We start from the raw sequence: 26,228 nt of genomic DNA, 5'->3' as shown, positions 1-26,228 counted from the left end.
GATGCAGAAGGCATCAACAATGCAAAATCTTGTTCTCATGCAGACAAAGTACCCACTGTTTCCTGGTTTTAACCACCCATGGGATCTAATTTTCGGAAAATGTCATCCTGCGTAACATAAGGAACATTACTGTGAAGTTTCAAGTCTGTAAAATGTATATACTTGAAAAAAAAATGTTAATAAAAAAATCAAATTAAACACAGAGAGAGGAAAAAAAACAATAGTTTAGGTTTGTGATTTAAAGTGATAAAAAGTATTTAAATACTAAAAAACTCTTATGACGGTACTGATTGCTTCGTTGTTAATATCACACGGGTGTTTTTTACTTGTATGGGAAAATTAAGAATGATAAGGCATCTAGTGCGTGGCAACAATGTTAATATGCAATAGGAAATAAACTTCTAGCGCCTGCGGCATTGTCAACACACACTTCGTACGTGTACTGCATGTTGTATCTAACCCCCTCCAACACATTTGATTCTAAATTGGACTTTTAGTAAGAATCCCTAATGTTATTGATAATATAATATAGCCTATAGCCTTCCTCAATAAATGTACTATCCAACACTGAAATAATTTTTCAATTCGGACCAGTGGTTCCTGAGATTAGCGCGTCCAAACAAACAAACTCTTCAGTTTTATAATATTAGTATAGATTCTACGCCGTTTGCTTTTGTGATTACATGTTGATTAAAAAATAACATTGGTGGTAAGACAGGGTTTTCAATCTACTCAAAATAAATCAACGAAATTCAGAAAAAGTTTCGCTGAATAAAATCTGCACGCACTTCAACTCCACGATTATTTCGTGGTGCCGCATTTGCAACAGGAACAGCAGGCATGAAGTGCTCCTCGTCAGCTGGAGGAGGTGGCAGTGGCTCACCACGTGCAACAGCTATATTATGCAAAACAGCACATGCAGCGATGACCCTGCTGGTAGTATGGAGACTTGAGCGTAGCTTGTGTCCCAAGCATGAGAACCTCCGCTTCCATACTCCAAACAGTCTTTCTACTGTATTCCGGGTCCGCTTGTGGGCTACATTGTAGCGAGTTTCCTCAACTGTATTTGGCACCAGTATTGGAGTAAAAAGAAAATGCAGTTGAGGATAGCCATTGTCTCCCAGCAGTACTCCTGGCAGAACTCTATTTTCAAAACGAGTCATCACCCGGCTGTTGCTGAAAATCCTTGAGTCATGTGTACTGCCAGGCCACCTTGTCACAATATCAAGAATCTCAAGGTTAGGACCTGAGACAACCTATAAAAAAAATGGACAAACACCATATTTGCATACTGTTAAAATTGCAAGTAAATACCAGTTTCAAAAAACTGTCATAGATATTTATTATCATCGTTCCATCTTTTTTCAATAACAGTACTATAATAAATATCTCAGAAAACATACCTGAACATTGAGAGACATGTAACCCTTCCTATTACGGTAGAGTTCTGCAAACTGGCCACCAGGGCTTCTAATGCCAATGTGAGTGCAGTCTATGCACCCAGTTACACCAGGAAAGCCACCATTTACATAGAACTGCCTATGGTATTCTTGAAGTTGCTGCCGTCCAGGAAAATAAACATACTCCAAAAGGTGCTCGGCCAATTGTGCAGAAACAACCTATTACAAAGTTACCAGATTAGTCAGTTTTTTTTCAAAAAGTAGGTATATATATTCCACTACTTAAATATAGGTAAAACTTAAGTCCCTGCAAAAATAAAATAATAAAATAAAGGCTGAGTAAGAAACTAACTTAGGTTAGGTACGATATGTTACAAATGCTTTGAAATTGAAATAAGAGATAATGGCAGTCTAGGCTAGGTAGGCTTTATTATAAATACAATTAGTAGGTTAGGTTAGCTAATTTAAATATACTATAAACTACTGAGGATGGTTATTTAAGTCTAGCAAGATATTGTTTAAATCAGTAATCAACTAGGCTTTCTAATGTAAACAATTAACGGTAATTTCTCTGAAACTATTAGGTATTTCTTATGTCAGGATTTTGAAAAATATAGAGGAGTTTTAATAGCACTAAATTACATTTGTTTGACATTTTAATCTTTTTTTTTTTTTTTTAAAGAAAACGGGGTTAAACTAGAATTTTACCAAAATTCATTAAACTACTCACATAAAATTATCTTACATGTGTTAACATTGCATTACCTTTACAATCCTTGACACTGTTGCTTGATTGACATGGCATAGGTCACCACATACATTCTGCAAGGGAAACACATGAGATTACTCATACTGTACATAAAAAAAAAGTAATTGTACAAAGTAGTGGCTTCAGGAAAACTAGATGAACAATAAGGTTTTTTGGAATTAATAAATCACATCGATTAAATTAATATATCTTTCACTACTTTTTAAAAATATTATTACAATAGCTGACACAACCTACCTTTTATTAATATACATAATTATTATCCAGCAAATCTACTCCGCCAAATTACCCATTGAGTTAAAATTTAATTGGGCAATTAAACACACACTAAAATAATGTTGTATGTACATACCTGAAAACTATTGCTGCCATAAAATCGCAAGGCTATTACAACTTTAAGAACTGGTGGCAATGGCAATCCTCTCCTATCATTGTTGTCGGCAGCAACAAGAGGCACAATAGTGTCCATCACAATCTGTTTAGAAAATCGAAAACGTTTGACGAATTCGATGTCGGAGAAGAATTCGCAAGGATTTTGACCATCACGTAAATACCGTCGGGGATGATGGTTTTCTCTATTTTCGACCCGTTGAATAAAATCTAAATATTCTTCGTCAAACAATCTCGGGTCATCCATCAGAGCAAATATAAACTCACACAGTACTTTATTTACTCTAAGAACACACAATAATGTTTAGAAATCACTTACGAAACGGCTATTTTCTAGTAAATAAAGTAAGCACTTCAAAATGTAAACAAAGATGGTCTGGGTGGATATGGGATAAGTTGTTTTAACACTAGAATATTTAAAAGAGTCGCATATGCAACAAAACTCTTCCTACACATTCATTTTAAATAATTATCATTATTTACAAGCAGCGCAAGCCCAATTCCTCTTTATATTACAGTAGAAGTTTAATTAAATGAGTTATTTTTTTCAAATAATGACCGCCATCTTAATTTAGGGTCCCTTAAGGCTCGGATCGGGCGGCCTAAAGTATGACAGCTTCCTTCACTTGAAATCTAGGGTGCCGTGATGAAGTGAAGTAGAAGGGAGGTTCTTGCACGGTACTTAGGGCCACTTTTTGCGTTTGAGGGACCCTTAAAGATAAAGTGAGATCTCTGCATATGGCTGCTAATGTTTGCCTCTAATGACCACATTTATAAGACCACAAACCTAATGCTTATTACCTTTTCCACCATTAATTTAATTACCTTACCTTTACAGATCGTGAGCAGCAGGTAATGACCAGTGTACTGATTGAAGTCTTTGAGATTAAGGGCTTCTTATGTGTAGGAATGTTTGCAATTTTTGAAACAGCCCTTTTCGGAATTTTATTATTCTACTACTGTTAAAAGTCTCTTCTCTACAAATTTGCTTTGTTCTCTGTTACTAATTATTAATAATGTAGGGCATCCTCCATCCATTGCATACCTTTAGTGAACATAATAACATATTATATTTTATTATATTTTTATTCTCCTCGCTGGTTCTGTATGTTCAACTACAGCTGATTCAGTTGTGTCTTTATATTTTTAATTATTTATTTGTTTATTTATTTCCATTGTTTTCCCATGGCAAACAATACAAAACTTCAATGCCGTTAATCCAAAAATTGGAAGTAAATCATATTTTGAAGGTTTGCTATCTAACAAATCATTAGGTATTTAAAAATTTATTGTAATTTTTAAATTCAAGAAACGTTTTCTGATGTATGTTCTGAGAAAAATAAACATTTATGGAAGCTTACTGTAACACCAAAAATGAAGTATGATGTTACTGATATCATTTGTGTTTGATATAATTAATTATTAGTGTTAAAAGTGCATTTGCAGTGCTAATTTCTGATCCCGTTCACATACAGGCATAAATGTGATAACTAAAATGAAGTATGACGATTTAAGAGTTAAATGTTATGTTTAATCTCTTTCCCTAACTGTTTGATGAATATTTTAAGTGCAAATGTGCAGTTTGTAGTTCTTATGTTAGATCTAATTCATATTATACAGGCTAACGTGCATTGTTTTATGAAGAATAGTGTTGTAACAAACTGTCAGATTAAATTGTTTTGTTCCAAAATAGAGCAATGCTCTTTGGAACATTGCAGAAAATAAAATTTTAAGAATTACAAAGTCTAGCACAAATATTAATGTAAATCAGCTCCAAGACTTAAGTTGTAGATGTGAAATTAGGCCTATGTGATTACAATCTTATGGCATTAAAGGTCTAGTAAGCCTACCTACATTTGTATTTTAAATAATCCAAGTTCATAAACATTTAAAGAAATTGCTGCAAATATTTCAGTTCAATGAACTGATTCAAATAAAAAATTATAGATTGAAAGATAATCTAGTAATGAAGCCAATAGTATTATTAATTAAAATCTTGTCTGTAATCTCAGAAGTCAGAGAAGTTGAACCTTCATGCAAAACCCAGAGCTGGTAGGCAATAATTTTTTTAATTTATTAATCATTTTCGGATATTTTTTTTTTTATCAAAGATTGATTAATTTACATTGATTGATACCAAACATATACAAGAACTTCAGAATACAGATTTTCCTTCATATTGAAATATTGTTATTTAAAAAAAATTATTTTCTTTTATTGATAATACATTATTGGAATTGGCTCTAGAATATAATAGTGAATACGTAATATGTACTTGTCTATGATTTGTTTGTTTTTTATGTAAGTGTATATAGTAGTGTTTTTTTTTTAATGGTTGTTGGCTAGTGTTATGTATGTATGTGCACTATATGCAAATGGTAGTTCTGATAGTATATGTTCATAATAACTAATATACTGATATCAGACTAGCTCAAAATTGGTCTGTATTGTACATATATGAATACTTTATAAGATATGTATTGAAATATTATTTGAGTTAAGGAAAATTGTTACTGTAGAGTGTAGATGTTTGATTGATTATTGAAAAAAAAATTCCTTCTGACAACCATTAATAATTTTTACTGCTTTTTATTAATCTTCATAAAAATTCACAAGTCACCATGGTTACCATCTTCCAGCCACAAAACAAATATTATCAGTGATTTTAAAATACATCAATAAATATTATCAGTGATTTTAAAATACATCAATAAATATTATCAGTGATTTTAAAATACATCAAATAAACTCTCTCGCTGCATTCACAAAATCATTGCTTATTTACATTGGCCAGCCAAAGAGTAGATAAAAAAAAGCTGTTCTCCACAAGCCTGAAACAAAAAAGAAATCAAAGTTAAATGATTTATATTGTACTAAAGAGAAATGAAACTGATAAATAAATGTATCAAAGAAAAAAGTTATGCATACCAGAATGATAAATTAATTTCAAAACCATTTTAGTTAGAAATTTGATACATTAAATATTTTGGTAAATTCTCATTTATGTACTACAATTAACATTTTTCTTTGTCCTTTCAAATAGATATTTTTTCCAAATACTTTTTGACAAAAACTCAATTATGTGAAAAAAAATTATATGAAAAACATAATTCTATTGCTCTTGTGCCCATTATTGCAGAAAAACTAGGTATTTAACAATCCAAGTAACTACACAATTTTAGAAGTTTGTTTCTCAGGGCCTCAAGTGATGTAATTGCTTGTTATTAGCTTAAGCAAATATAGGCTTTGACTCAAGCAAAATGTTTACAAGTTGAATTAATTTCACGTAATGCATGTCACATAAGCAGTTAATTTTTTTTTTTTTTTTAAGTATCTAACCAAAGTCTTCGGGGAGAGTATTAGTACTTAGGTAGGTTACCAAAATTTGTAAGATTCTATATATATCCTTTATGTTCATATTTTAGTCGTATCAACAAAATGCCTACACAAGAATAGATGTCAGCATGTTATTTTGCAGCAGTCGATGGCATTACTTCATAGTACAGTTGTGAAATCACTACAAAATGTGTCGGATGTATATTGCAATGATTTACAATTATTATCGGTAATCGCATAACTGCAGAGTTCAGAGGGTGTTAGAAAATTAAAATATACCACACATTGTTCTTTTTTTGTTTCTAATAATATTAGTTTATATTCCTACAAAGATGGATTCAGAAATTTCCTAGAGTAACAACTTTTCCACACAAACCAAATTTGATAAATAGTAATTCTTAGTACTATGTACTTCGCCAAATAAATTATTTTTAAAGTCTAGGTAAACTTACCTAAAGAATAATTGCTTACACCATTTTACAGTAGTTATGAAGAAGTTACCTTTCCCTAACCATTTTCATGATTTAACAGCACTTATGTAACTAACCTAACCAAGTATTGCAACTGTGAACTACAGTATAACCCTGTAATTGTTTTCAAGTGAGCATGCGGAAAAAAACATAAGCAGTCGATGGAAATTTAGCCATTCCAGTGTTTTAACGTTTAACCAATGGATTCATTAAGAAAATATAATGTTAAAAACCATTGATCAGTACCCTTGATGCTTGAATTTGCTTAACCAATCCAACAATTATACAACTTCGTTGTGCATCAATAAAGTAAATCAATCATCAATACAGTAAACGTCTTCGATTATACTGCGCTAATTCCCAAATATATTTTTAAAAATTTGAAATAAATTGTTTAACAGTAGTTTAATGTTAACGTAGGTAAGTATAAACAATACAAAATTTGTAACATCATGTGAATGGTTGGTTAGCTAAATTTAAAAAAAGTAATTTTCTTTTTTTGCTGCTTATCCATAAATTAAATTATAAAATTTTGAAAATACCGTTTCAGACACTAAAAACCTTCCTCTATTAAAACTGTAAACAGCTTTTCTTAATTCCTACTGGTTTTCAAGAAATCACATTTTGCAGGTCACGCTAGATAGCTTATGCAGTGAAGCAGCTGTTACCATTTTCCCCTCTAATTGCATAGCAGATCCTGTGGTTTTCCATATATATATAAGAATGTATATATTTTTTATTTGAATATTATAACCTAATGAAACGTAAATAATAGTTTTAAAAAAAGTTACGAGTCTCTAATGTGTATCCAAACCAAAATGCCAACCCTTGACAGGGATTTTTTATAGCAGTATGGAGGCGCAAAGCGCAGATTAGTTACCTGCAATAGCACGTAACCTGACGTATAAAAGGAATCATTTGTTACAAACTGAAAATTTATTTTATATGTCAGGTTATGTGTTGTCTCACGTAAAAAATCAGAATTTTTCACCTATAAACTGCTAAAAAATATCGCTCTCAAGGACTGATGCTTTGGGTTTGGAATGCACAATAAGGAGTCACATAACTTTTTTAATGTGTTAATTTACGTTACTGCATTGCAATATCCAAATAAAAAATAGACAATTTGTGTATGAAAAACAACAAGATCTGCAACTCAATTAAAGAACAACATGGTGACAGGCCCTTTACTGCACAGGTAATGTAATGTAACCTATAAACAGTGATTTCTCAAAAACCAGTCTGAATTTAGAAAAAACTTTTTTCAGAGTAAATACAGGTACATATTTAAAGTTAAAAAAAAAAAGTGTCCAAAGTTTATTTTGCATACAAATAGCAGCAACGTGAGATAATAACCTAAAAAATCACTGTAAAATGTATATTGGTTGGTTAGATTAGGTTAGTAACATCCAACCGTTCAATTGATTTTACAGAATTTATAATTGGTGCTATCCCAAGCTAACCAAATGTAAATTCCACTGTACTTAGAATCACTGTACGTATAATGTTACTAACCTAACAAATTTCACTGTATTTTTAATCCAGCTAACCCAAGGGCAGTATCTCAATATTACAGATTTGTAATAAATAATCCTAACCTATCCACATGTTAAACATGATAAACTACTTGCAGTATCAAACAACCCTCATAGAGAATAATAATTTTAAACATGTCAGGAAGTAAAAAACACTTTAGGAATTTATAATTTTTCCTGCAATACCCCAAATTATATTAAGTGCACTCACCTCAATGTAATTCAGCTCTGGTAACAATTATTTTAAAATATTTTTACTTAAATGCGGTTAACTGCTACACACCACCAGAAAACATTTCTTATGATTTTATACGTTGTGCGCTCATGAATATAAGATGAAATCTCCACACGCTACCTAAAATTTAAAAAGATAAGCCTATAGTGTACAAAAATTTATATAAGAAATGATTACTTGCCAAGAATAACACAAGCAATGTTAACTTGTAAACGGACAAAACTAATCTCCTAACAAATCAAACAGAAATAGCTCAATAACTTACCTGAAAATCTCATAATTAGTAACAAGGAAATATTTGTGTACATGTGTTTTACTCTTAAAAAAATATAAAATAACATTAGTCAACAATTTTTTGATCAATATTGCAATGTTTGTTTTGAACGTACAGATAAAAAAAAAAACAAAAAAAACCGAACATGTACGAACCAGGCCGAAGGGCATGTCGATCTATGGGGGTGAAACTTAGGCTGTCCTTTAAAGTTACACGTTGCACATTGAATTTCCCTACAAAAATTACACTAAATTGACACTGGGCGCTCTTTTGCGCCATCACTAATCTTAAATCCTCACGCCAGTCGAGGTTGAGGGAGAGGTCGATTGGAGGTAGCCTATCCCGTAAATTGCAAAACGGCGATACCCGGGTCCACCTGTGTGGACCGCGGCTCGCTATTAAATTTATTACAAGTCTTTTTATGTCGTTGTTGCCGGTGCCTATGCACTCGGCGATTATCCAAAAGTATTTGGTGTTGGAAGCGGGCCGTGCCGTATGCTGCACTGCCCCGCGTAATGCTTGTGCGGGGAGTTTAAGTTCAAGTGGCTGGGTTGGGCCCTACACTGTAAAAAGGACCGGGTGCACATGGGGAGTTTAAGCACGAAAAGGATTCGAAGAATGACTATTATTACCAGTGGTGAATTTCAGTAGAGACAAAAGATGAAGACTCCCCGTGGGACACACGTCCACCCCGGTCCCCGAGTCGCTCGGTACTGGAGTCTGGCCTTGGCGCGAGGGGAGGCCTCAGAGTTCTCTCGCGCCAAGGTTTCTAAAGTTCCGTTATTTGGAAATTATTAAATTAACAAGAGACTGAAAGTGGCTCTAAATTCATACATTAAATAATAAAGATTAACCTAATTTGGAGATACTCTCTTAGAATTAGATTTAACAAGTTGACATTAATTAAGTTTAAATAATACGAGTCACACTGGAGACTGTTCGTCACTTATTGACTGCTCCAGTTGCGAGTTTATACACAAAAAAATAGGGAGGTCATAATTACGTTACACGATACTCTAATTAATTTAGGCAGAAGGCCGCAAGGGAGCATTCAGAAATGTATCGACGAATATCCACACGTGAGTGATCCGGGCACTCCTACGTCGCACTTTCCTTGAAAGGGCTTTTTAATAAAAAGTGACTGTACCATTAAATTGTGTTTGATTTATAATTAACTGGGTTTGAGGTGGCTGGTTATCTAGGGCATGGTCTTTGATTCTACCTGTTGTTCTGGTGCTAGCATGACTTGGGTGGGCCATGGTAAGGGGTGCGTTCCGTTAGCGGGGTAGGATACTGGCGGTTGCAGGTCGGGCTTTGGGGTGGCCTTCGGCCGGACGACGTCAGTACATACATGAAACACTAACAATGTACTAAAGATGTTGGTTCCTTCCAGTGGTGGCACTAATTAAGTTGCTAGTACGGGTATCTTCCCGACGAGTGACGCGGCGGACGTTTCCCTGTGGAACTCAATCCCCGAAGTAAATAATAAAATACATACGTGAAACCTGACGTCCGGCCGTAGGCAGAGACATCTATCCGAAAACAGAAACAGTCAGAAGTACGATAGAACCATGTACAATGTACAATGTGACGTTACTCACATTCGGATAAGGACACGGACCACGCACAGGTTCGGACTATTGTAGACGGGCGCTATCTCACGGAAAACTGTCCTGTCCACAATTGCGATGTCCGATGTCCGAATGTATTGATTTCTAAAGTTGTTACCAGAGCACAGTAAATGTGCCAAACCAAATATTTTTGTTTATTGTTTTGATGCTTTTGTAGTTTGAGATTGAACTAATGAAAATTGTGGAAGTTCAATATTATATATTTATTCAGTAAGGCAAAGTGGCTCTTCTTGACTTACAACGCCTTCCATTTCCTTCAATAACGAAAACAAAAACCATGTTTTCAAACGGGAACCGGAAATTCAAATATCGTTAGTGTTCTGTTCTTTTTCTGTGTCCGAAGTACACAGGTTGGGACAAAAAGTTCAAATTGACGATTGCCTTCGGACCAGGTAGGCTCGATCCTTCGCCCACTTGACAAATGACGTCAGAGGGTCTCGTGGACCAATCAGCGACGAGTGTCCTTCGGACACAGTTTAGGACATTGCTATTGTAGACGGGCCTTTATTCATCAGTATTTCAAGGATGTTGACGTCGACCCAAGTGTCTCCTCGGCTCCTTCAGGCCGTTATGCCTTGTCAACGTCCTCTCTTGCATTGCTAGTGCAACATAAGTGCAGTGCTACGAGCAGGGACGCACTTGCGTGCGTTCTGGAACGTCCAAAACAGATCTTGTGTGTTGTAAATAATATTTAATAACTTATACTTATTGTCACTATGTTACGTTGTAAATATTCACGTATATCTGCGTTTTTGTTAATAATTTATAATGTCCTTTTCTTTTTAATACTTTGCATTTCGGGATTTCTGTACATATATTTAAGTTCTTATGCTGTGTCCTTCTCATGTAGATCGGCAAGCCTGGCCCGCCGCGCGAGTCGCGTCTTCCCCGCCGGACTGTTTCCCCTTCCTCCCCTCCGCAGCCCACGCGGGCGGGCGACGGAGCACGGAGTGTGAGTCAGTTGCCTACTGGGAGTCACACGGAGCGGACCTGCTTCACTCCGCTCCGCGAGAGGTAGCACGGGGTCCGGGTCGCAGCGTAGATGAAACATTCGCCTACCGACGTGGTCGTCCAGGCTGTGACAGGATTCCTCGCGATAAGCTTCGTTAACGAGATCGCGTCTTCGTAACTCCGCAACTCATTCCGCTCGAGACGCACGCAGTGCACGTCTGGACCTTCCTACTTTCTTAACCTGTATATATTGTTATAGAGTTTTCTACTCATATGTCACGAGTCGCGTTTGTGCTACAAAGCACCGCTGACCTTTTCGTAACCGGTACGATTCGCTATGGGACTGCATCATTGTTACGCCGGTTCTCATTTTGTCTCCAAGTGTTTGTTTCCGGGAGTCCGGGTCGTGGGAGAGTAGGACGCTCGTTTCGCGACGTGCCGGCCAGGCTGCGACAGGATTCTTCACGGAATAAAAGGAGCTCGTGAAAACGGACATCATCGCATTATCCTTGTTACCATCTACCATTCCTTACACGTACGCCAAGTTTCCTCCTGGTCCCTTACTTTCCTGTCCTGGCCACGTTGGCCTGAACTCACTATCCCTCACCGACGCGAGCTACACGGGCAAATCAGGACAATTCACCACAGGGGATTAGGGACCATATGCAGTGGGACGTCAATGTGTTCCTATTTATTCCACAAAAATAATACAAAATAGATATACGTTTTTAAGAGTATAAAATTTAGTTCATAAAATGATTTCACAATTTAACCTAAGCAAGAAGTTTCAAAGACTAGAATTATATTTCATATATTATGTATCAAGTGCCTCTAAATTTTACATGCACATTTGAACACATCATAAAGATATTTTCATAATTTTATTACAGCTATGTATACGATTTCATTTAACAAAGTGACGCCATCCCCGCTACCTCTGACTATTTAGACGTGATTTTTGCTCGGGTTCGTGATCTCAGGGAAGGTCCGGCCTTGTGGCTAGAGGTAGGGGTTAACGGAGTAGGGCCCCCCGAGCTGTTATGGCCACTCGGGACGCCTGAAGAATAACACAAAGTTTCTGGAAGATATTTGGTGAATTTAAAACAGCACAGCCCAATACATGGTGCTGCCCGTTCTGGCCGTAACGGTTTGCCCGACGCGACTAGTCACACGCGCAGCTCACTTCCTTAGTGGCGGCTCACGATTTTAATGCGCATTAAGGGGCGGACTGGTACACGTGCTGAGATAGTTACAAAAATACACTCTGACATGACGAACGATATCTTGACGAACAATACACTTCACTATTACCTAACACTTAATAAACTGGGCTAGTGGCACGTAGATCCGTGTCTCCGGCGACTCTATGTGATACCTAGATGTGTCCCAGGGACTGAATCGTTATTATGTTTGGCGGCACAATGCCGTACAACGGTGATACATAAACCCTAACGTGACAGATAACACTTTAACGAGCAACTATTTCACTAATACATAACACTTAATAAACTGGGCTAGTGGCACGTAGGCCCGTGTCTCCGGCGATTCTACGTAATGCCGTCACCCGCGGTCTTGGCTTCGAGACCTGGGCGGGGCCTTGTGGGAAGTGGTGATGTGTGGGTATGTTCCGGTGGGCGCCAGGCTAGCACAGTCGCTAACCAATGGTTTTGGGCGTGGATACTTTCTGCCCCGGCGTGGCCCACTAGACCTTCGGCTGTGATTGAATTTAAGAGGAGGGTTTTCGTAGAGCTAGTTATCCAGTACTGACGTGTCCCAGGGTTGAAAACCTCCGAGGGGTAGCAGGTTCAGGCGCTACCAAAGAGTTCCTTCTTGTCCGGCTGGTGATTGCCCTGCCTGGAATGTCGTCTGCCTGCCCTCTTGCTGGGCATGAGCGAAGATATCGGAGAGGGGGGGGGGGAACAGGAGCTAGAGGTGGGTCGAAAAGTATCAACCTGATACTTTGTCACTGATACGCGCCTGTATCAGGATCGGCAAAAGAGTACACTTGAAAAGTATCAGAGACTTTAGTATCAGTTCAGAATTCACCTGGAACAACACCACGGCCAATGAGCGCAGTACCCGATCGCAGATGACTGTCACTTGGGCGGAGCTTGTGAAAGGGGAGGGAGCAGGAACGACGAATAAGGGATAAAGAAGGGAAAGAATGTAGGGGAGGAAGCGCAGGGGAAGGCGTTGAAGCCTTGAAGGAGAGGCGCAAAGCGATATTGTTACAAGCAGGGCTGCCACTCATGGGTTTTTCCACCCAGTTCTGGGTTTTTCCAATGGTGTTTGGGTTTCTGGGTTTTTAAATAATGAATTCCAACAATTCTAGGTTTTTTATAATTTTAATTATTTTTATACCTAAAACAATAATAAAGGTAGTAGCTACTGTATCTGTTGCAATATCTGTTTGATAAATGCAAACAAGTCTATGTGTTTCACACACAAAAATACATATAAACACAAAACTAGTTTTCAAGAAGCTAAGTCGAATATTAAATTAGACACATTCTTCAAAGAGGCTTGCAGAACACAAAACCAATGCAACAATTAACCTTCAAACCAATCTTGTAGAATCAGACTCTGAATAAAGACTAACGTACATGATGCAGTTTTATAAAAACATTTACCGGTTTAAAGTATGCAGTGATGGTGTTTGTTTTGTCATGTATATATTTGTAGGTTTTTTTTATGATATGTGCTGGTCCAAGAATTACTTATACAGCCATTTTGCTGCAGTGTAATTGTCTTGTATTGGTTGTATTTAACCGTTTTCAGTCTTGTAAGGTAATTAATTGTTTTATATTAAAACCAGTTATGTTTATATTTTTAAATTAGTACGCAAACATTTTCAACGATAGCATTTTAGACGCATCTGGGTTTTTTACCCATGTGTCTGGGTTTTTTTTTAGGTTATCTAGGTTTTTCATGAATATCAGAGTGGCAGCCCTGGTTACAAGTCGTTTTGTTTATTGTCCTACTTTAGTACACTCAGTGCGCAGTGCGTGCACCGTCTCGTTCAATAATAAAACTAATGAAATTTTAATATTAAAAAGTACATTAATACAAGATATAATATTTATATTTGTGCACCTAACAGCTATGAAAATGCAAATAAATTCTCAGTTGACACTAATAACAGATGTAATCAACATATGGACTTTTTTTTTTTCGATAACAATTAGTAACTAGTGTTTTTATACATTAAAAATTCACGATTTTATCAAAAATAAAAAAATAAAAAAACAGATAGGTACATTAGTAAGCATACTATATCAGTGTTTACGTTTCAAATGTTTCTTCAGATTAGTCGATGATTTATAACTCAGTTTTTGTTTACACAAATTACAATTAGCAAACTCATTATTTTCCGTGAAAAAATTCCACACAAATGAAGTCTTTTTCGTGCACTTATCCATTCCTTATTTCACTATAAAAATACTAACTACAAAGCATGACAGCCCGCAACATGGTGATACACGGCCAGGACGAACTGCAGTGAATGTTGAACTGATTGATACTGGTTGTATCAGGCGGGCATGAGAGTATCAGAGGTAGAGAATTACCAGGCGTGATAAATAATGTATCAGATTCTCCTTCCGGTCGCACGGTCTGCGTACGCGGAGCTTTATTTCCTCCTGGGACCGTCTGATACAGAAGTATCAGAGACTTGTACCTAGGTACATTACTGTATCAGTATCAGGTTGGGACTGATACCGAAAATTGCTGTCCCAACCCACCTCTAACAGGAGCCTAGAGCGAAATCCCCGAGGGGCCGCTCCAAGGGGGGGAGGGGGTCTGGAGCGTAATCCCGAGGGCCGCTCCAGGGGAGGAAGGATGCTAGAGCGTAATCCCGAAGGCCACTCCAGCAAAGGATTCCAGAGCATAATCCCGAATGCCGCTCCGGAGGGAGGGAGAGAGGGAGAGAGAGAGGAGAACAGTAAAAAAGCACCAATCCAATATTACTGCTGTATTTCCCCAGATTTCTCCGGGGTAAGGTTCCCCCCAAGTCAACATTGCTGGAGTAATATATCCCCCAGCCTGGTACAATGGTCAGTGGCATACAGTGGCAAAATACAGTTACCCATAAGATCTCGGCACACTTCCCTAATTTAACAAATACTTTACAACATTGCTATATTACACATGAATGCTAATTGGTGCCACAGTTTAATAGAGGCCAAGACATACCATTGTTTAGTCTGTATGTGTATAAATTATAGTTGCCATCTATGGGCGCTGGCTGAACTAACATTCCATAGAAGCACCAGGTCGGAGACATGTACAATGTCTTTCAGACAAGGGTCTGTTCCGGGAAGAGGTGGGTTTACTGGCGGGCGGTTGCAAGTCGGGCTTGAATCGGCCTCCGGCCAGACGACGTCAGTGATATCTAGATGTGTCCCTGGGACTGAATCGTTATTATGTTCGACGGCACGCGTTGCCTGATGGCTGCCCCATGCGGGCCAAAACTAAGTAGCCTGTAGGCTAAGTTGGGGCGTGAAGCGCCGATGTAAATTCACGTAAACTTCCCACAGTACTTACATATTGTGTAGAACACACATCTTGGAGCACTGATTTAATTAAGATAAATACCTCATGGTAAATTGAGGCCGACCGCGGAACTGTACGTAAAAGTTTGAAAAGATATTACACTATTGAAAACTACATGTCGGTGAAAGCAAAGGTTGATGGTTCCGCGTTGCGCGCAGGCTGCCGGCCTGTTTGAGCTCTCGAAGGACACTGCCGGTGTCGCCGCGCGCGACCCCCCTCCCCCGCCATCCCTCCAGCGGAAACGTGTGAATTTCGCGGGAAACTGAACCGGCCAGGTTTGGGACAGATCGCACAGTGAAACATTATTTTGCAAGAACTGAAATATTAATTGATGAAAAATAATGTTTAATAAACCCTGTGGAAAAATATAATTAAAATAATTTGTTGTAGTGCGGCGGAGGGATATGCCACACCCGGCCAGATCCTTTCGCCAGCGCAGCACTCGTTGCATGGCGTTCGCCTCGTCGCACGCACTACCCTTTGCTGCGCGCACGGGCGCGTTCGGTGCACACGCTTTTGCGAGACATTGATGAGGCATAGCGGTCTATGCGACAGAGGAGCATCGGCGGTCGGCGTCAAAAGAAATCTATCTCAAAAATAACTTTGTAATATAAATGAACCGAATGTTAAAGTAATTATAATATTTGTCCATCTCTATGAACCATATTTGTTTACAAATTTGATTTGTTATGGTAATAAAAAAAATGTCAAATTAAAATAAAATTAAAATCGAATTTCTAAAGAACTTAAATACATTTAAACTTTGCTTAAAAATTTACGTAAGTAAAACACTAGACATGTTTGGTTAAGTGAAAAAGATTATGTATCTGAAACTATCCATCATTAAATTTATTTTTAAACAATATAATGAAATTAGCCTTGATTCTCATGATCATCCTTTTTCAAAGTCGTGGATCCGTCCGCTTGGAGACGCTACTGTGCTTGTCGTTATTCTCTTCTAATTATTTGCTTTCTCTGCTCGTTCGTTAGTCTATGCTTTAAATCAGGTGATTAATTTTGCAGCTAATTTAGGTTATTTAAAATTGTTAGTTATATTTTTGAGAAAATGGCCCTTCACTCTGCCATTAAGGGGAAGTTAGTATCGGTTATTGGTGATGAGGTAAGCATTCATTTCCTATACTTACATTAAATCGGAAATATTACACAATATTTTTGGAAGGGCGTGACGTGTATACAATATTGTACTTTCAATAGCTGTCTCGCTTTTTTTCAATACTAGTTTGAAGCCTTGCGATTATAATTAAAGGTTTAAGTGGAGGTACTGATTTCTTTTTAAAACTACCAAATTTCAGAAAATTTAATTTCTAGTTTGTGTATGTGGCATCCCGCAAAGGGACCTTTATTAAGTTACTGCTGGATTTCAAGAAACTACTGTAAAATCCAAGAAAATTGTGGCTTAAAAATCAATACAAAGGAGGAAATACATTTGGATGTTGTTTAATAGGGTTTTACAGGACATGTTTATTTTAAGAGGCTTAAGGTAACAGAACCACAATGAATATAGTGGGCTCATCACCAATTCACAGCCTCTATATATGTGGATTATTCTGAGATGTTAGAATCAAACACATGACCTTTGCAACATGACCATGTACCGGGTAATATGTTGACTGTTACAGTTGTCAAGGACCCTAAATATTAAAGGAAACAGTGCTTAAAATTGCTTTGATGAAAAACCTTGCACACAATGTATTTTGAATTATAAAGAATCTGAAAATAAGTTAGGGTTGGTGTAAATTCTGCAGCAGGTAGTCAGGTATGGCTACTGTGATAGCTCATTTTGTGCTCCAGGAATTTACATTTTTTCTGGAGAAAATGGGAATTAGAAGCCTTAGACCTACCTTAATTTTTATATCTGTAAATATTTATTTTTACTTTCTCCTCAATATTGAGATTTTAGAATCAAAAGTGGTAATTTAAACAGGTAAATATGTAGAGTAGCGGTATTTGCGAAGAAAAAAAAATGTTAAAAATCAGAAAATACTTTTATAATATGCTCTTTCTCTTCCTCTTTTCATTAAACCCGGCGGAGATAAGAAATTCCAAATACTTTAGGAGATATCAAATTTTTTAATTTTCATCACAATACCTGTCCATTCATGCGGCTTTCACCATTGTTTCTTGTTTACGAGTATGAAATTTGTTTTTCTTGCGGTGTTCACCATTGTTTACCCGCCTCTAACTTATGTGAGTTTTTAAGGTTTCAAATTTTAATGTTTTATTTGTTATTTGGATTTTGTTGCGCAAGTAATAAGTAAAAAAAAAAATTACGTGAGTTCCTACTGTTCATCCTTTGTCCCGGTTTGTTAGGTCAGGTCAGTTACATTATAAATACTTTAAAACTAAACAACCATTAAAATTAATTAATATTATTTTTAATGTCCGCTTAGTTTGAAAGTATTTATAATGTAACTGACCTGACCTAATCGACCATTTTAATTAATTAGGCATTCACGAACACATGTCAAAATAAAAAAATGTGGCGGACGAATGATAGTACAGGTCTTGTATTGCAAAATAAAAATGGCTATATCTCCTAAAGTATTTGGAATTTCTTATCTCCGCCTGGTTTAATGAAAAGAGGAAGTGAAAGAGCATATACCATAATAAAAGTATTTTCGGATTTTTAACATTTTTTTTTGCAAATACCACTACTCTACATATTTACCATTTAAACATATTTTTTTTGCAGGATATAGCCTACAAGCGACATTAGGTTTACTCAAAATAAAATTTTTAATTAAAAAAAAATCTTTTAACTTTTAAGGTAAGTAGAAGAAATTGGAGGTATATTTTTGAAATTCAGTGCTACAGAATAACTTAAATGTTCTTAACTATTGAAAATGTATTCACTTGTTTTTTGCTCTCTAATTTACTTATTGGTTAAAAAAAATGGAATTGCAAAATAAAATTGAGTGGTTTGTGATCTAGTTTATAATACGATACCCTGATAATTAATATTGGGTATCATATTAGACATTACTACAGGTATATCTGGGTATTTATGATACTATAAATTGGATAAAAAAAAAAAATGTTAAATTGAATCTTTACAATAGTATCTATGCCGAAAACCAAATTTGATAAATATATTTTAGCCATAAAGTTTAAGAAGCAATTTAAAAAAAAAAAAAAACCACACTCAATTACCTTTTACACCAGTTTACTTCCACTTAGCGTGCTGAGAACATTTTAGCAATATCTCAGAAGTGTTCAGGTTGGGCTAGCTGAAATGTGCTGTAGGCCTAGCTGGTTGGTTCTAACTGCTTTCCTTTTCTCCAGGACACGTGTGTCGGGTTTCTGTTGGGTGGTGTCGGGGAGATCAACAAGAACCGAAATGCAAACTTCTTGGTCGTGGACAAAAGTAGGTAATGCTTCTCACAAAATCCATGAAGAAGCATACCCTTGTTTGCACAATCATTAAAAATGTTTTTTTTTTTTTGTAATAGTTTTTTGAAAATGATTGTTTTAATTTTACAATTACTAGATTTAAAAATTGTGCCATTTTTTTTCTTTACCAGAGAGTTGTAGAAATTTATTTATTATATAGGTAATTGGTTTTATTTGATACTTATTTTTTTGGCCCAGTCCAGTGAGTTCTGTAGATCAATTATGACAATCTGTTACCTATTCTTGGCACAACATAGCTCATATAATAACAAAATATAATATTCAATTAAACACATTTTGGACATTTCAAATCACATTCACCTCTGGCGTCCCATTCCCCGAATGATGTCTTAAAACAAATTTTAGTTTCATTATTGAAATTGTCCAATTTAAAAATTTATAAGTAATGCTAGAATACAGTAAGCAGGTTTGTAAGGAAAAATTAAAATATTATATACCTACTTTGTCATTAAAATGTATTTTGTCCAAAATCTTTGAACTTTCCTCTGTCAATTTGAAAATTGCGTTAAAACATACTATACATTGGTGGGATCATCTATACTGTGAAATGGAATGCAAATAGTGTGAAATTTGTTCGGATGCAGAACTAAGCGGACTGGCACCATTTTGTTCACTGTCAATGCTGCATGTGTAGGTGAACCTGTGTCCGGGCTGTTTGTTGCAACAGTCCACTTGTAAGTAAGTTTTATATGGTTTTAAGTGATTTAATTATAATAATTTTATACAACAATTACTCAGCGAGTACGCTAGCACTTACACCTATTAAATTTAAAAGATTTCAAATGATTCTATGTTAGTAAACTTTCTATGTACAGGCACAGGTTTATTTTCTGAAAATGATTGTTGGCAATTATTTTCTATAGTTTATGGGATTGAAAATATGGTCTTTCTAGTAGGTAATGTTCTGCGATGGAATCAAAACAGTATAAAACAAGGGGAAAAAATATTGGAACAGAAACAAATTGCTGAATGACTGATGTACGAACTGCTTAAAAATTATCCTCAAAAATAGAGAGGGAATGAAAGAAAAAGATCATCAGAATTAAGAGGTGAATAAAGCAAAGGGCCTTTTTAAGACATGAATTGTCTTGAGCAGAAAGCTTTGAAAATGTTACAAATACTTTAGTTTGGGAAAATATGCCTAATTCAGTGTGCCCTGCCTGTCTCTCTGGGACCTTCAAGATCTCCAGTAAATGCATTAAGCATTGTAAGAAGGAGACATGCAAAAAAAAAAAGCACGAAAGCATTATCAGAGTAAGATTATTACAAGAAGAAAATGGAAAAGTATATAAAGAGGTTACAACGGTTGGAAAAGGCTAATATGAAGAATAATGTTCTCACACTAAATGCAAAAGTACAAAGAATGTGTGATACACCATAGACTATCAGAAAAGTTAAAAAGGCACAACAGTTTTCTAAAACAGAAACAAGCGACGTTTCGGGAACTGCTATCTGCTCCCGTCCTCAGACTGTTGTGTTTGTTTCGTCTTTTCGTTTGGTCGTGTTTTTGTCTCGTTTTGACTGTTGTGCTGAATTTTTTGGGTTCAATATTTTTTGTGCTGTCATCATTTGTGGGGGTTTTTTCGTTTCTCTTTTTGTTTTTTGGAAAACTATTGTGTTTGTTTTGTCTTTTCGTTTTGCTGTGTTTTTTGTCTTGTTTCAACTGTTGTGTTGGATTTTTTTGGGTTCGGAATTTTTGTGCTGTCATCATTTGTGGGGGTTTTTTCGTTCTGTTAGTCCATTTTTCTTTGTTGTTTTTTCCTTGTTTGTTGACCATATTCCTGTTGTGGAATATTGTGTGGCGTTGAATCCTGACAACAGCAATTTTTGCTTAATTTGTGTTTTTGTCATTTGTGTTTTTTTGTAGTTTTCTTCTGTAGACATACATGTGCTAAGCAATGGTGTATGTCCAAAAGCCTACATCAAGTTAATACAATTAGTGACTATTATAGAGATAGCCATTTCACAGACAATTGCATGTGATGTCCAATACTAAATTTGAAAATTTTGCTAGACCTGTTCACTCAACCAATATAAAATCTGTGATTAAGTTTTAGGTAAGTTGTTCATCATAAATATGGAATATAGTTATGCTGCTGTAATAAATATATAGGCAATGAGGAAGGTGAACTTATGTAATTTTTTAAAGATTTGTGACGATAAAGGTTACACATTCATAGTTGATGAAAAGGATGTTTCAGATGTAACTTTCAAACTAATTGGAAAAGGTACCAAACCCAAATATAATCTTAAAATGAAAAGGAAAATTTAATTTTTTTTAAAGTTATCTGTACCTGTCTTTTAGAAATAAGTTAAGTTTCATAATTTTCTTAAAAGCAGTGGTAAAACTGTTTTCATTGCAAGCTATAACACCAGTGATGATACTTCTAGATGATAGTTACTATTAAAAAAATTTAAAAGTACTAATATGTTAAGATGTTGAATGTAAGATTGAATAGTATTAGGTAATTTGGTTTTTGTTCTAATATTCTTTTTATAGAATATACCTTAGAGTTATTAGTTCAGTCATAAACACTATGTTTAACTAAGAAATTGATTTTGATTAGTTTATGCAGAAGCGTGCTATAGCATAAGAAAAAATTTTCGTACTATTTTTTTATTTAGTATTTGCTTTGCAATTCTCAATTTAATCAAATGTTATTGTTATAACATGTAAAAACAAAGGTTTTAATTGGTTACATTCAATAAAAATCTGTTTTTTTTATATAAAAACTCTACTGAATAATAAAACAGTCTTCTGTCACGAATTTTCAGAAAATTGTCCATGCAAGAGAAAAATGTGTGAACTTTTTGAAGATACATATTTAATTTCATACTCCCTTTCGTATAATTAACAACACTTCTTAGTTTTCAAGAAAAATATGCTTAGGACAGTGTTGTATGGACTAGTTTCCAATTAGCAGAGAAAGACCCACCTAGTTGTTTTGTGTTGTCAGATTTTAATGTTAAACTTGACACAGTTATGGAAAATTGAAATTTTGGGAGGGTTGTATGTTTTGTCTTGCGTTTACTTTGAGTCTGCATCACGTTAGAACAAAGTTTGGCTCTTCATTTTGCTACCAATTTCCCGATTGCCACTTGCCATGGCAATACAATGTTGCTAGGATGGACGAACGAGATATGGTTCATTCTTTCATGCAATACTTAGACCACAATTGGTTACATTATATCTTTGTCAAGAGCCTATGTTTGTACCCACAAATGAAAGGTGGGATTTTTGTCTCAGGCTGTCTTTTCTGAACGTTTCGACTACGTCCAAACAGAAGATTTGAAGCCTCCACCAAGCAAGGCCTTGCACAAGCACAAAAATCCACCTTAACTGCATCTGGGATCTGTATGGAGGCCCTTAATGTTGCCTTATCAAAGTGTCATGGTATTTAAGAAGGCCCATTTCTCACCAGTCTGTCCTCTACTTAAGATAAATTTTCTGTAATTGGACAGATGGGTTCTCATTGATGTTGTGACTGGCGTTGGGTTACAGTGATACTCTCCAATGTATCAGATGCTGGTCACCCAATCAGCTGGAAACCACTATACTTAAATTGTAAGGTTGAAATGCCCAAGGAGGGTTCTGGACCTTAGAGGGGGAACCAGCTTTCTTCCGTGCCAGAGCATGTGCTGTCTCAATTCCTTTAATATTTGTGTGATGATGTATTGCTAGGGGCAGGTATTTTTAATCTGTATGCCCTCACCAGCTGTTTCTTTCTTGTAATTGGTGGCTGTCTGCTAAAGGAGCTATTGTCTTATTCTGCCAGGCGTGTTTGCTTCCACACAAAATGCTGTGATTCATGTGCAGACAGTGGGTGTGTACCTTAAAGAACTCAACTCACGAAACACATTGTTACAGTGTTTATTTATTTATTAACATTTGTTACATGCCTACAAACGGTTGTGAAATCTTGGTGATAGGCACAAACAAGGAACATAAAAGACATCATCATTACAAACTAAAATACATCAAAATGAACAAATACTAACAACACAACAAAAAACAACAAATAATAGTACAGGGAAACATCTATAACTTCAACCAAATCCTGCAATATTAAAACTAATACTAACCAAAAAAAATGTGAAAAACAATTATATAAATATGTAAATATAAAATTGTATAAATTAATTAAACTTAAAGATAACAGATGATAAAAAAAATTTTAAGGTGAATTTTATTATTAGTTAAATGAAAGAAGCTCGTATATTTGTTGAACTGATTTATAAATCGGTATACAATATAAGTTTTTTTAAGGTACATAGAAAATGAGGCTTATGGCTATTAAAGCAAGGAATTTTAATGCTAGTATTTTAAAAAATGTAGGGACAGTTAAGGTTGTGGTTATATCAATTGTAAACAAATAAAGCATCTAACATATTTCTTCTATCAGAAAGAGAACCTACTATGGAATACAGTATCACACAACTAGTCTTGAAATCTGTAAGAAAAAGTATATGCCCCTAAGTTTTGTTTACGTACTAGTAAACAAAGTGGTTAAATGTTGATTATTAAGAATTGGTGGGTTGTGAATTTATTTCAGATACGAGTGTCAGTGAAGTGGAAGAAGGTTTCAAACGTTTTGTCAAAAGGGACGACATTGACATCATTCTCATCAACCAGAATGTAAGTTGTTTTTTAAACTTGAGAAAAAATTAGGGTTGTGCGGGTACTCGATGATTTCAACTTTGATTTGATTCCTCAACTATTTGAACCCGGAACCGAAACTAAAATTTGGAATCTAAAAATTCTGGCAATTTTTTCAAAAGTAAAAAAAATCGAAGAAACAAATTGACGGTTACCGTTTAACTGACTGCTAGAAATAAATTTATTCGTCAATTATCATTAATGTAACTCGTAAAATTGCAGCGCACTTTCACTCAAGCAAATTTCATAACGTTATGAAATATAGGTTAGGCAGAACAATAAAATTTTTTCAATGATCGTGTATGATATAATTTACACGTTCAGAACCACTAACTGTTTAGGTTTGCAAAGATAAATACCTTACGAAAACTGCTTGTTTATGAAATAGTTTAACAATCTGCTCAAACATTTTTATTTCTGCCTACTTATGGCATATTACTCATGACCATTTCTCACGTTGTACGGAAAAAAATATTGTTGGTTTATTTGTTTTGAAAAATTAATAACACATATTGAAAATGAATTTTACAACCATCAACGCACAATTTTCTGTTAACAATTAAAATAGTTACTTGTTCAACCATACATTTACAAAGATCGCCATTCTGTGACAGTCTTCTGTTAACAGAATAACCAACATTAAAACATTCACGACATAAAAATATTTTAGCGGTGCCGGACGTGTAGACCAGTTGACATGCCGGGAAGCCTACAACTCACGTAGTTTCGGTTCCCTGCAAGAATTTCCGAAGATTTCCGAAGTTTTGCGTTTTGGTATTAACGCCACTTCAGCCGCTAAATCAGAAGTTTCCAATGAAAACAAGCATGTTGTGACTGACCTAACCTAACCTAACCCTTCGATTTTTTAATTTAAATTTTTGAGAGAAATCCGTGGTTGCACGAACGTGGTAGGGAACCGAAACTACGTGAGTTGTAGGCTACCGTGACAGGCCACCATTTATAATAGATCGCGCGTGCCGACACAAAGGAATCAAATCACTGAATCGTAACATTCTGTCAGTATCGAAGTACTGTTTACTGTTTATGCTTTTGCCTTTTACAAAACTTAATTAAAGCTGATCATTGTTGTGTGGTTTAACTTCGTGAAGTTAATAAATTAATCATATTTACGTATTTTTCCCATTTTTAGGGGAACATCTTGTTGAAAAAAAAACAAAGAAATATATGTTACTTATTGGTTTTAATTTAAATAAACCTACTGGCAAGGCCATGCTGCATACGTCATATGTGCAAATGTAGGTTAATTAATAAATTATACTTCTGTGCGCAGCAGGCAACGCACTATCTCGGTGACTCCAGTGAGGCAGCTGACTTTACCGTTGGTAACATTTGACATCTTTAAACAGTGGTGAAGTGAATAAGTAATGGATGAAAATTGTGGCAAGTTTAAGGGCCGCACTCATCTTCCAGAATTGTATTTCTTATTCATTTAAGTTAAATACATATGGTTCAAAATAAATGCAATTTTTTTTAGTTAGTCCTACCAGACTAATGACTATGTAGATAAAGTTACCCAAAGAATCGAAATCGGAATCGAATTTCAACTCTTGTGGTGACAATCGAATCGAACTGAAAATCATGGAATCGCACAACCCTAGAAAAAATACAACTCGTAATTGTTTCACTTCTAATTGTTTTATGGTGCCTTGTCAAAAGACTGATATCCTTTATAAAGTCCTGCTTCACCCGTCATGTTGAATTATTGGTAGTTTGCAGATTTCAGGTATTCATGAACTAATATTTTATTGAAAATGAGATTATAGAAGCAATTACGTGTGTGTTAGCCAGCTGCGAAAACCCAGTATATGAACTTCTAGTAAATGACTATGCAATTAGTGAGGAAAGTTGAATTATGTATATTTGCAGAACTTTTTATTAATAGCAGAAAATAGTACCATATTTATGGCATTGAAATTTGCTACAAAACATTTAATGCAATGATTTTATAATGGAACAGCCATAGCAAATAATTGAGTCCTAGATCAATAATAGTGGCATAAAAATGCAGTAAGTCAACATGGAAGGTTAAGCCAAGCCTTAAGGCTAAGTTTCGCATGCCATAGTTTTTTTTTTCATTGTTGCATTTTTTTAAGGTCTATTATTAAAACCTTAACTATACATTAGTTGTACTGCCACAAATATTCCCAACATATATTCATTGTATTGTATAGTATTACAATATCATATTACACTAAATGAATACCTGTTGATGGTTATGAATTAAAATTTTAGAAATAGCCCTTAAATAAGCGGAATGATGTTAAAACTGAAAATATCAACATGGCGTGTGAGACAGAGCCTTAACGGCGCGGGGTTCGCTGGACTGTTGGAGAATTCCGCATGTCTGCGCTAGTGGTACTGTTCAGGTAGCAAGGAGCGCTCATATCTCCGTCTCTCTTTCTATTAGGTTTGGGCATTCCTGGGTAAGATAATCTCCCAAGTCCAGTGACAGAAAGGGGGCAGACTGCCTGTTGCCAAACTAAATTGCTAGCAGGTAGAGAAATTCTTGGAAGTGAGGTCATTCATTCCTGCCTTTCTGTTGTTCGCTTCTAGACCTGCCAGACTCTGGCTTTCAA

At 35.6% G+C, this 26,228-nt stretch overlaps 2 protein-coding genes and 1 long non-coding RNA gene across 3 annotated transcripts in view; 1 reads left to right on the top strand and 2 right to left on the bottom strand.

Moving 5' to 3' along the window:
* Positions 1–525: 525 nt before the first annotated feature.
* LOC134527699 (putative nuclease HARBI1) lies at positions 526–2,806 on the bottom strand. The gene is made up of 4 exons (XM_063360603.1): positions 2,522–2,806; positions 2,166–2,222; positions 1,404–1,619; positions 526–1,256 (listed from the first exon to the last, which is right to left on the bottom strand). The coding sequence occupies exons 1-4, from the start codon at positions 2,804–2,806 to the stop codon at positions 753–755; spliced, it is 1,062 nt and encodes a 353-aa protein (XP_063216673.1). The 3' UTR covers positions 526–752.
* Positions 2,807–5,132: 2,326 nt separating this feature from the next.
* LOC134527700 (uncharacterized) lies at positions 5,133–8,533 on the bottom strand. The gene is made up of 2 exons (XR_010074248.1): positions 8,401–8,533; positions 5,133–8,255 (listed from the first exon to the last, which is right to left on the bottom strand). It is a non-coding gene; the product is annotated as an uncharacterized LOC134527700 (long non-coding RNA).
* A 7,913-nt stretch (positions 8,534–16,446) lies between these two features.
* LOC134527698 (V-type proton ATPase subunit F 1) overlaps positions 16,447–26,228 on the top strand; it is a 36,434-nt gene continuing 26,652 nt past the window's right edge. The window contains exons 1-3 of the mRNA XM_063360602.1: positions 16,447–16,662; positions 18,846–18,927; positions 23,528–23,610. Of these exons, the coding sequence (XP_063216672.1) occupies positions 16,609–16,662; positions 18,846–18,927; positions 23,528–23,610 (219 nt within the window). The 5' untranslated portion in view covers positions 16,447–16,608. The remainder of the gene's footprint in view (positions 16,663–18,845; positions 18,928–23,527; positions 23,611–26,228) is intronic.

Source organism: Bacillus rossius, chromosome 1 (assembly GCF_032445375.1).
Source record: "Bacillus rossius redtenbacheri isolate Brsri chromosome 1, Brsri_v3, whole genome shotgun sequence".
Taxonomy (NCBI): Eukaryota; Metazoa; Arthropoda; class Insecta; order Phasmatodea; family Bacillidae; genus Bacillus; species Bacillus rossius.
The sequence above is the reverse complement of the archived record's forward strand: the minus strand, read 5'-3'. Positions and strand labels throughout refer to the sequence as shown.

Coding starts and splice junctions, on each gene's coding strand:
- LOC134527699 (XM_063360603.1), bottom strand. CDS start 2,806: ATGGATGACCCGAGATTGTTTGACGAAGAATATTTAGATTTTATTCAA. Junction 2,223..2,521: donor ATGGCAGCAATAGTTTTCAG/GTATGTACATAC, acceptor TTTCCCTTGCAG/AATGTATGTGGTGACCTATG. Junction 1,620..2,165: donor CAGTGTCAAGGATTGTAAAG/GTAATGCAATGT, acceptor ACTTTGTAATAG/GTTGTTTCTGCACAATTGGC.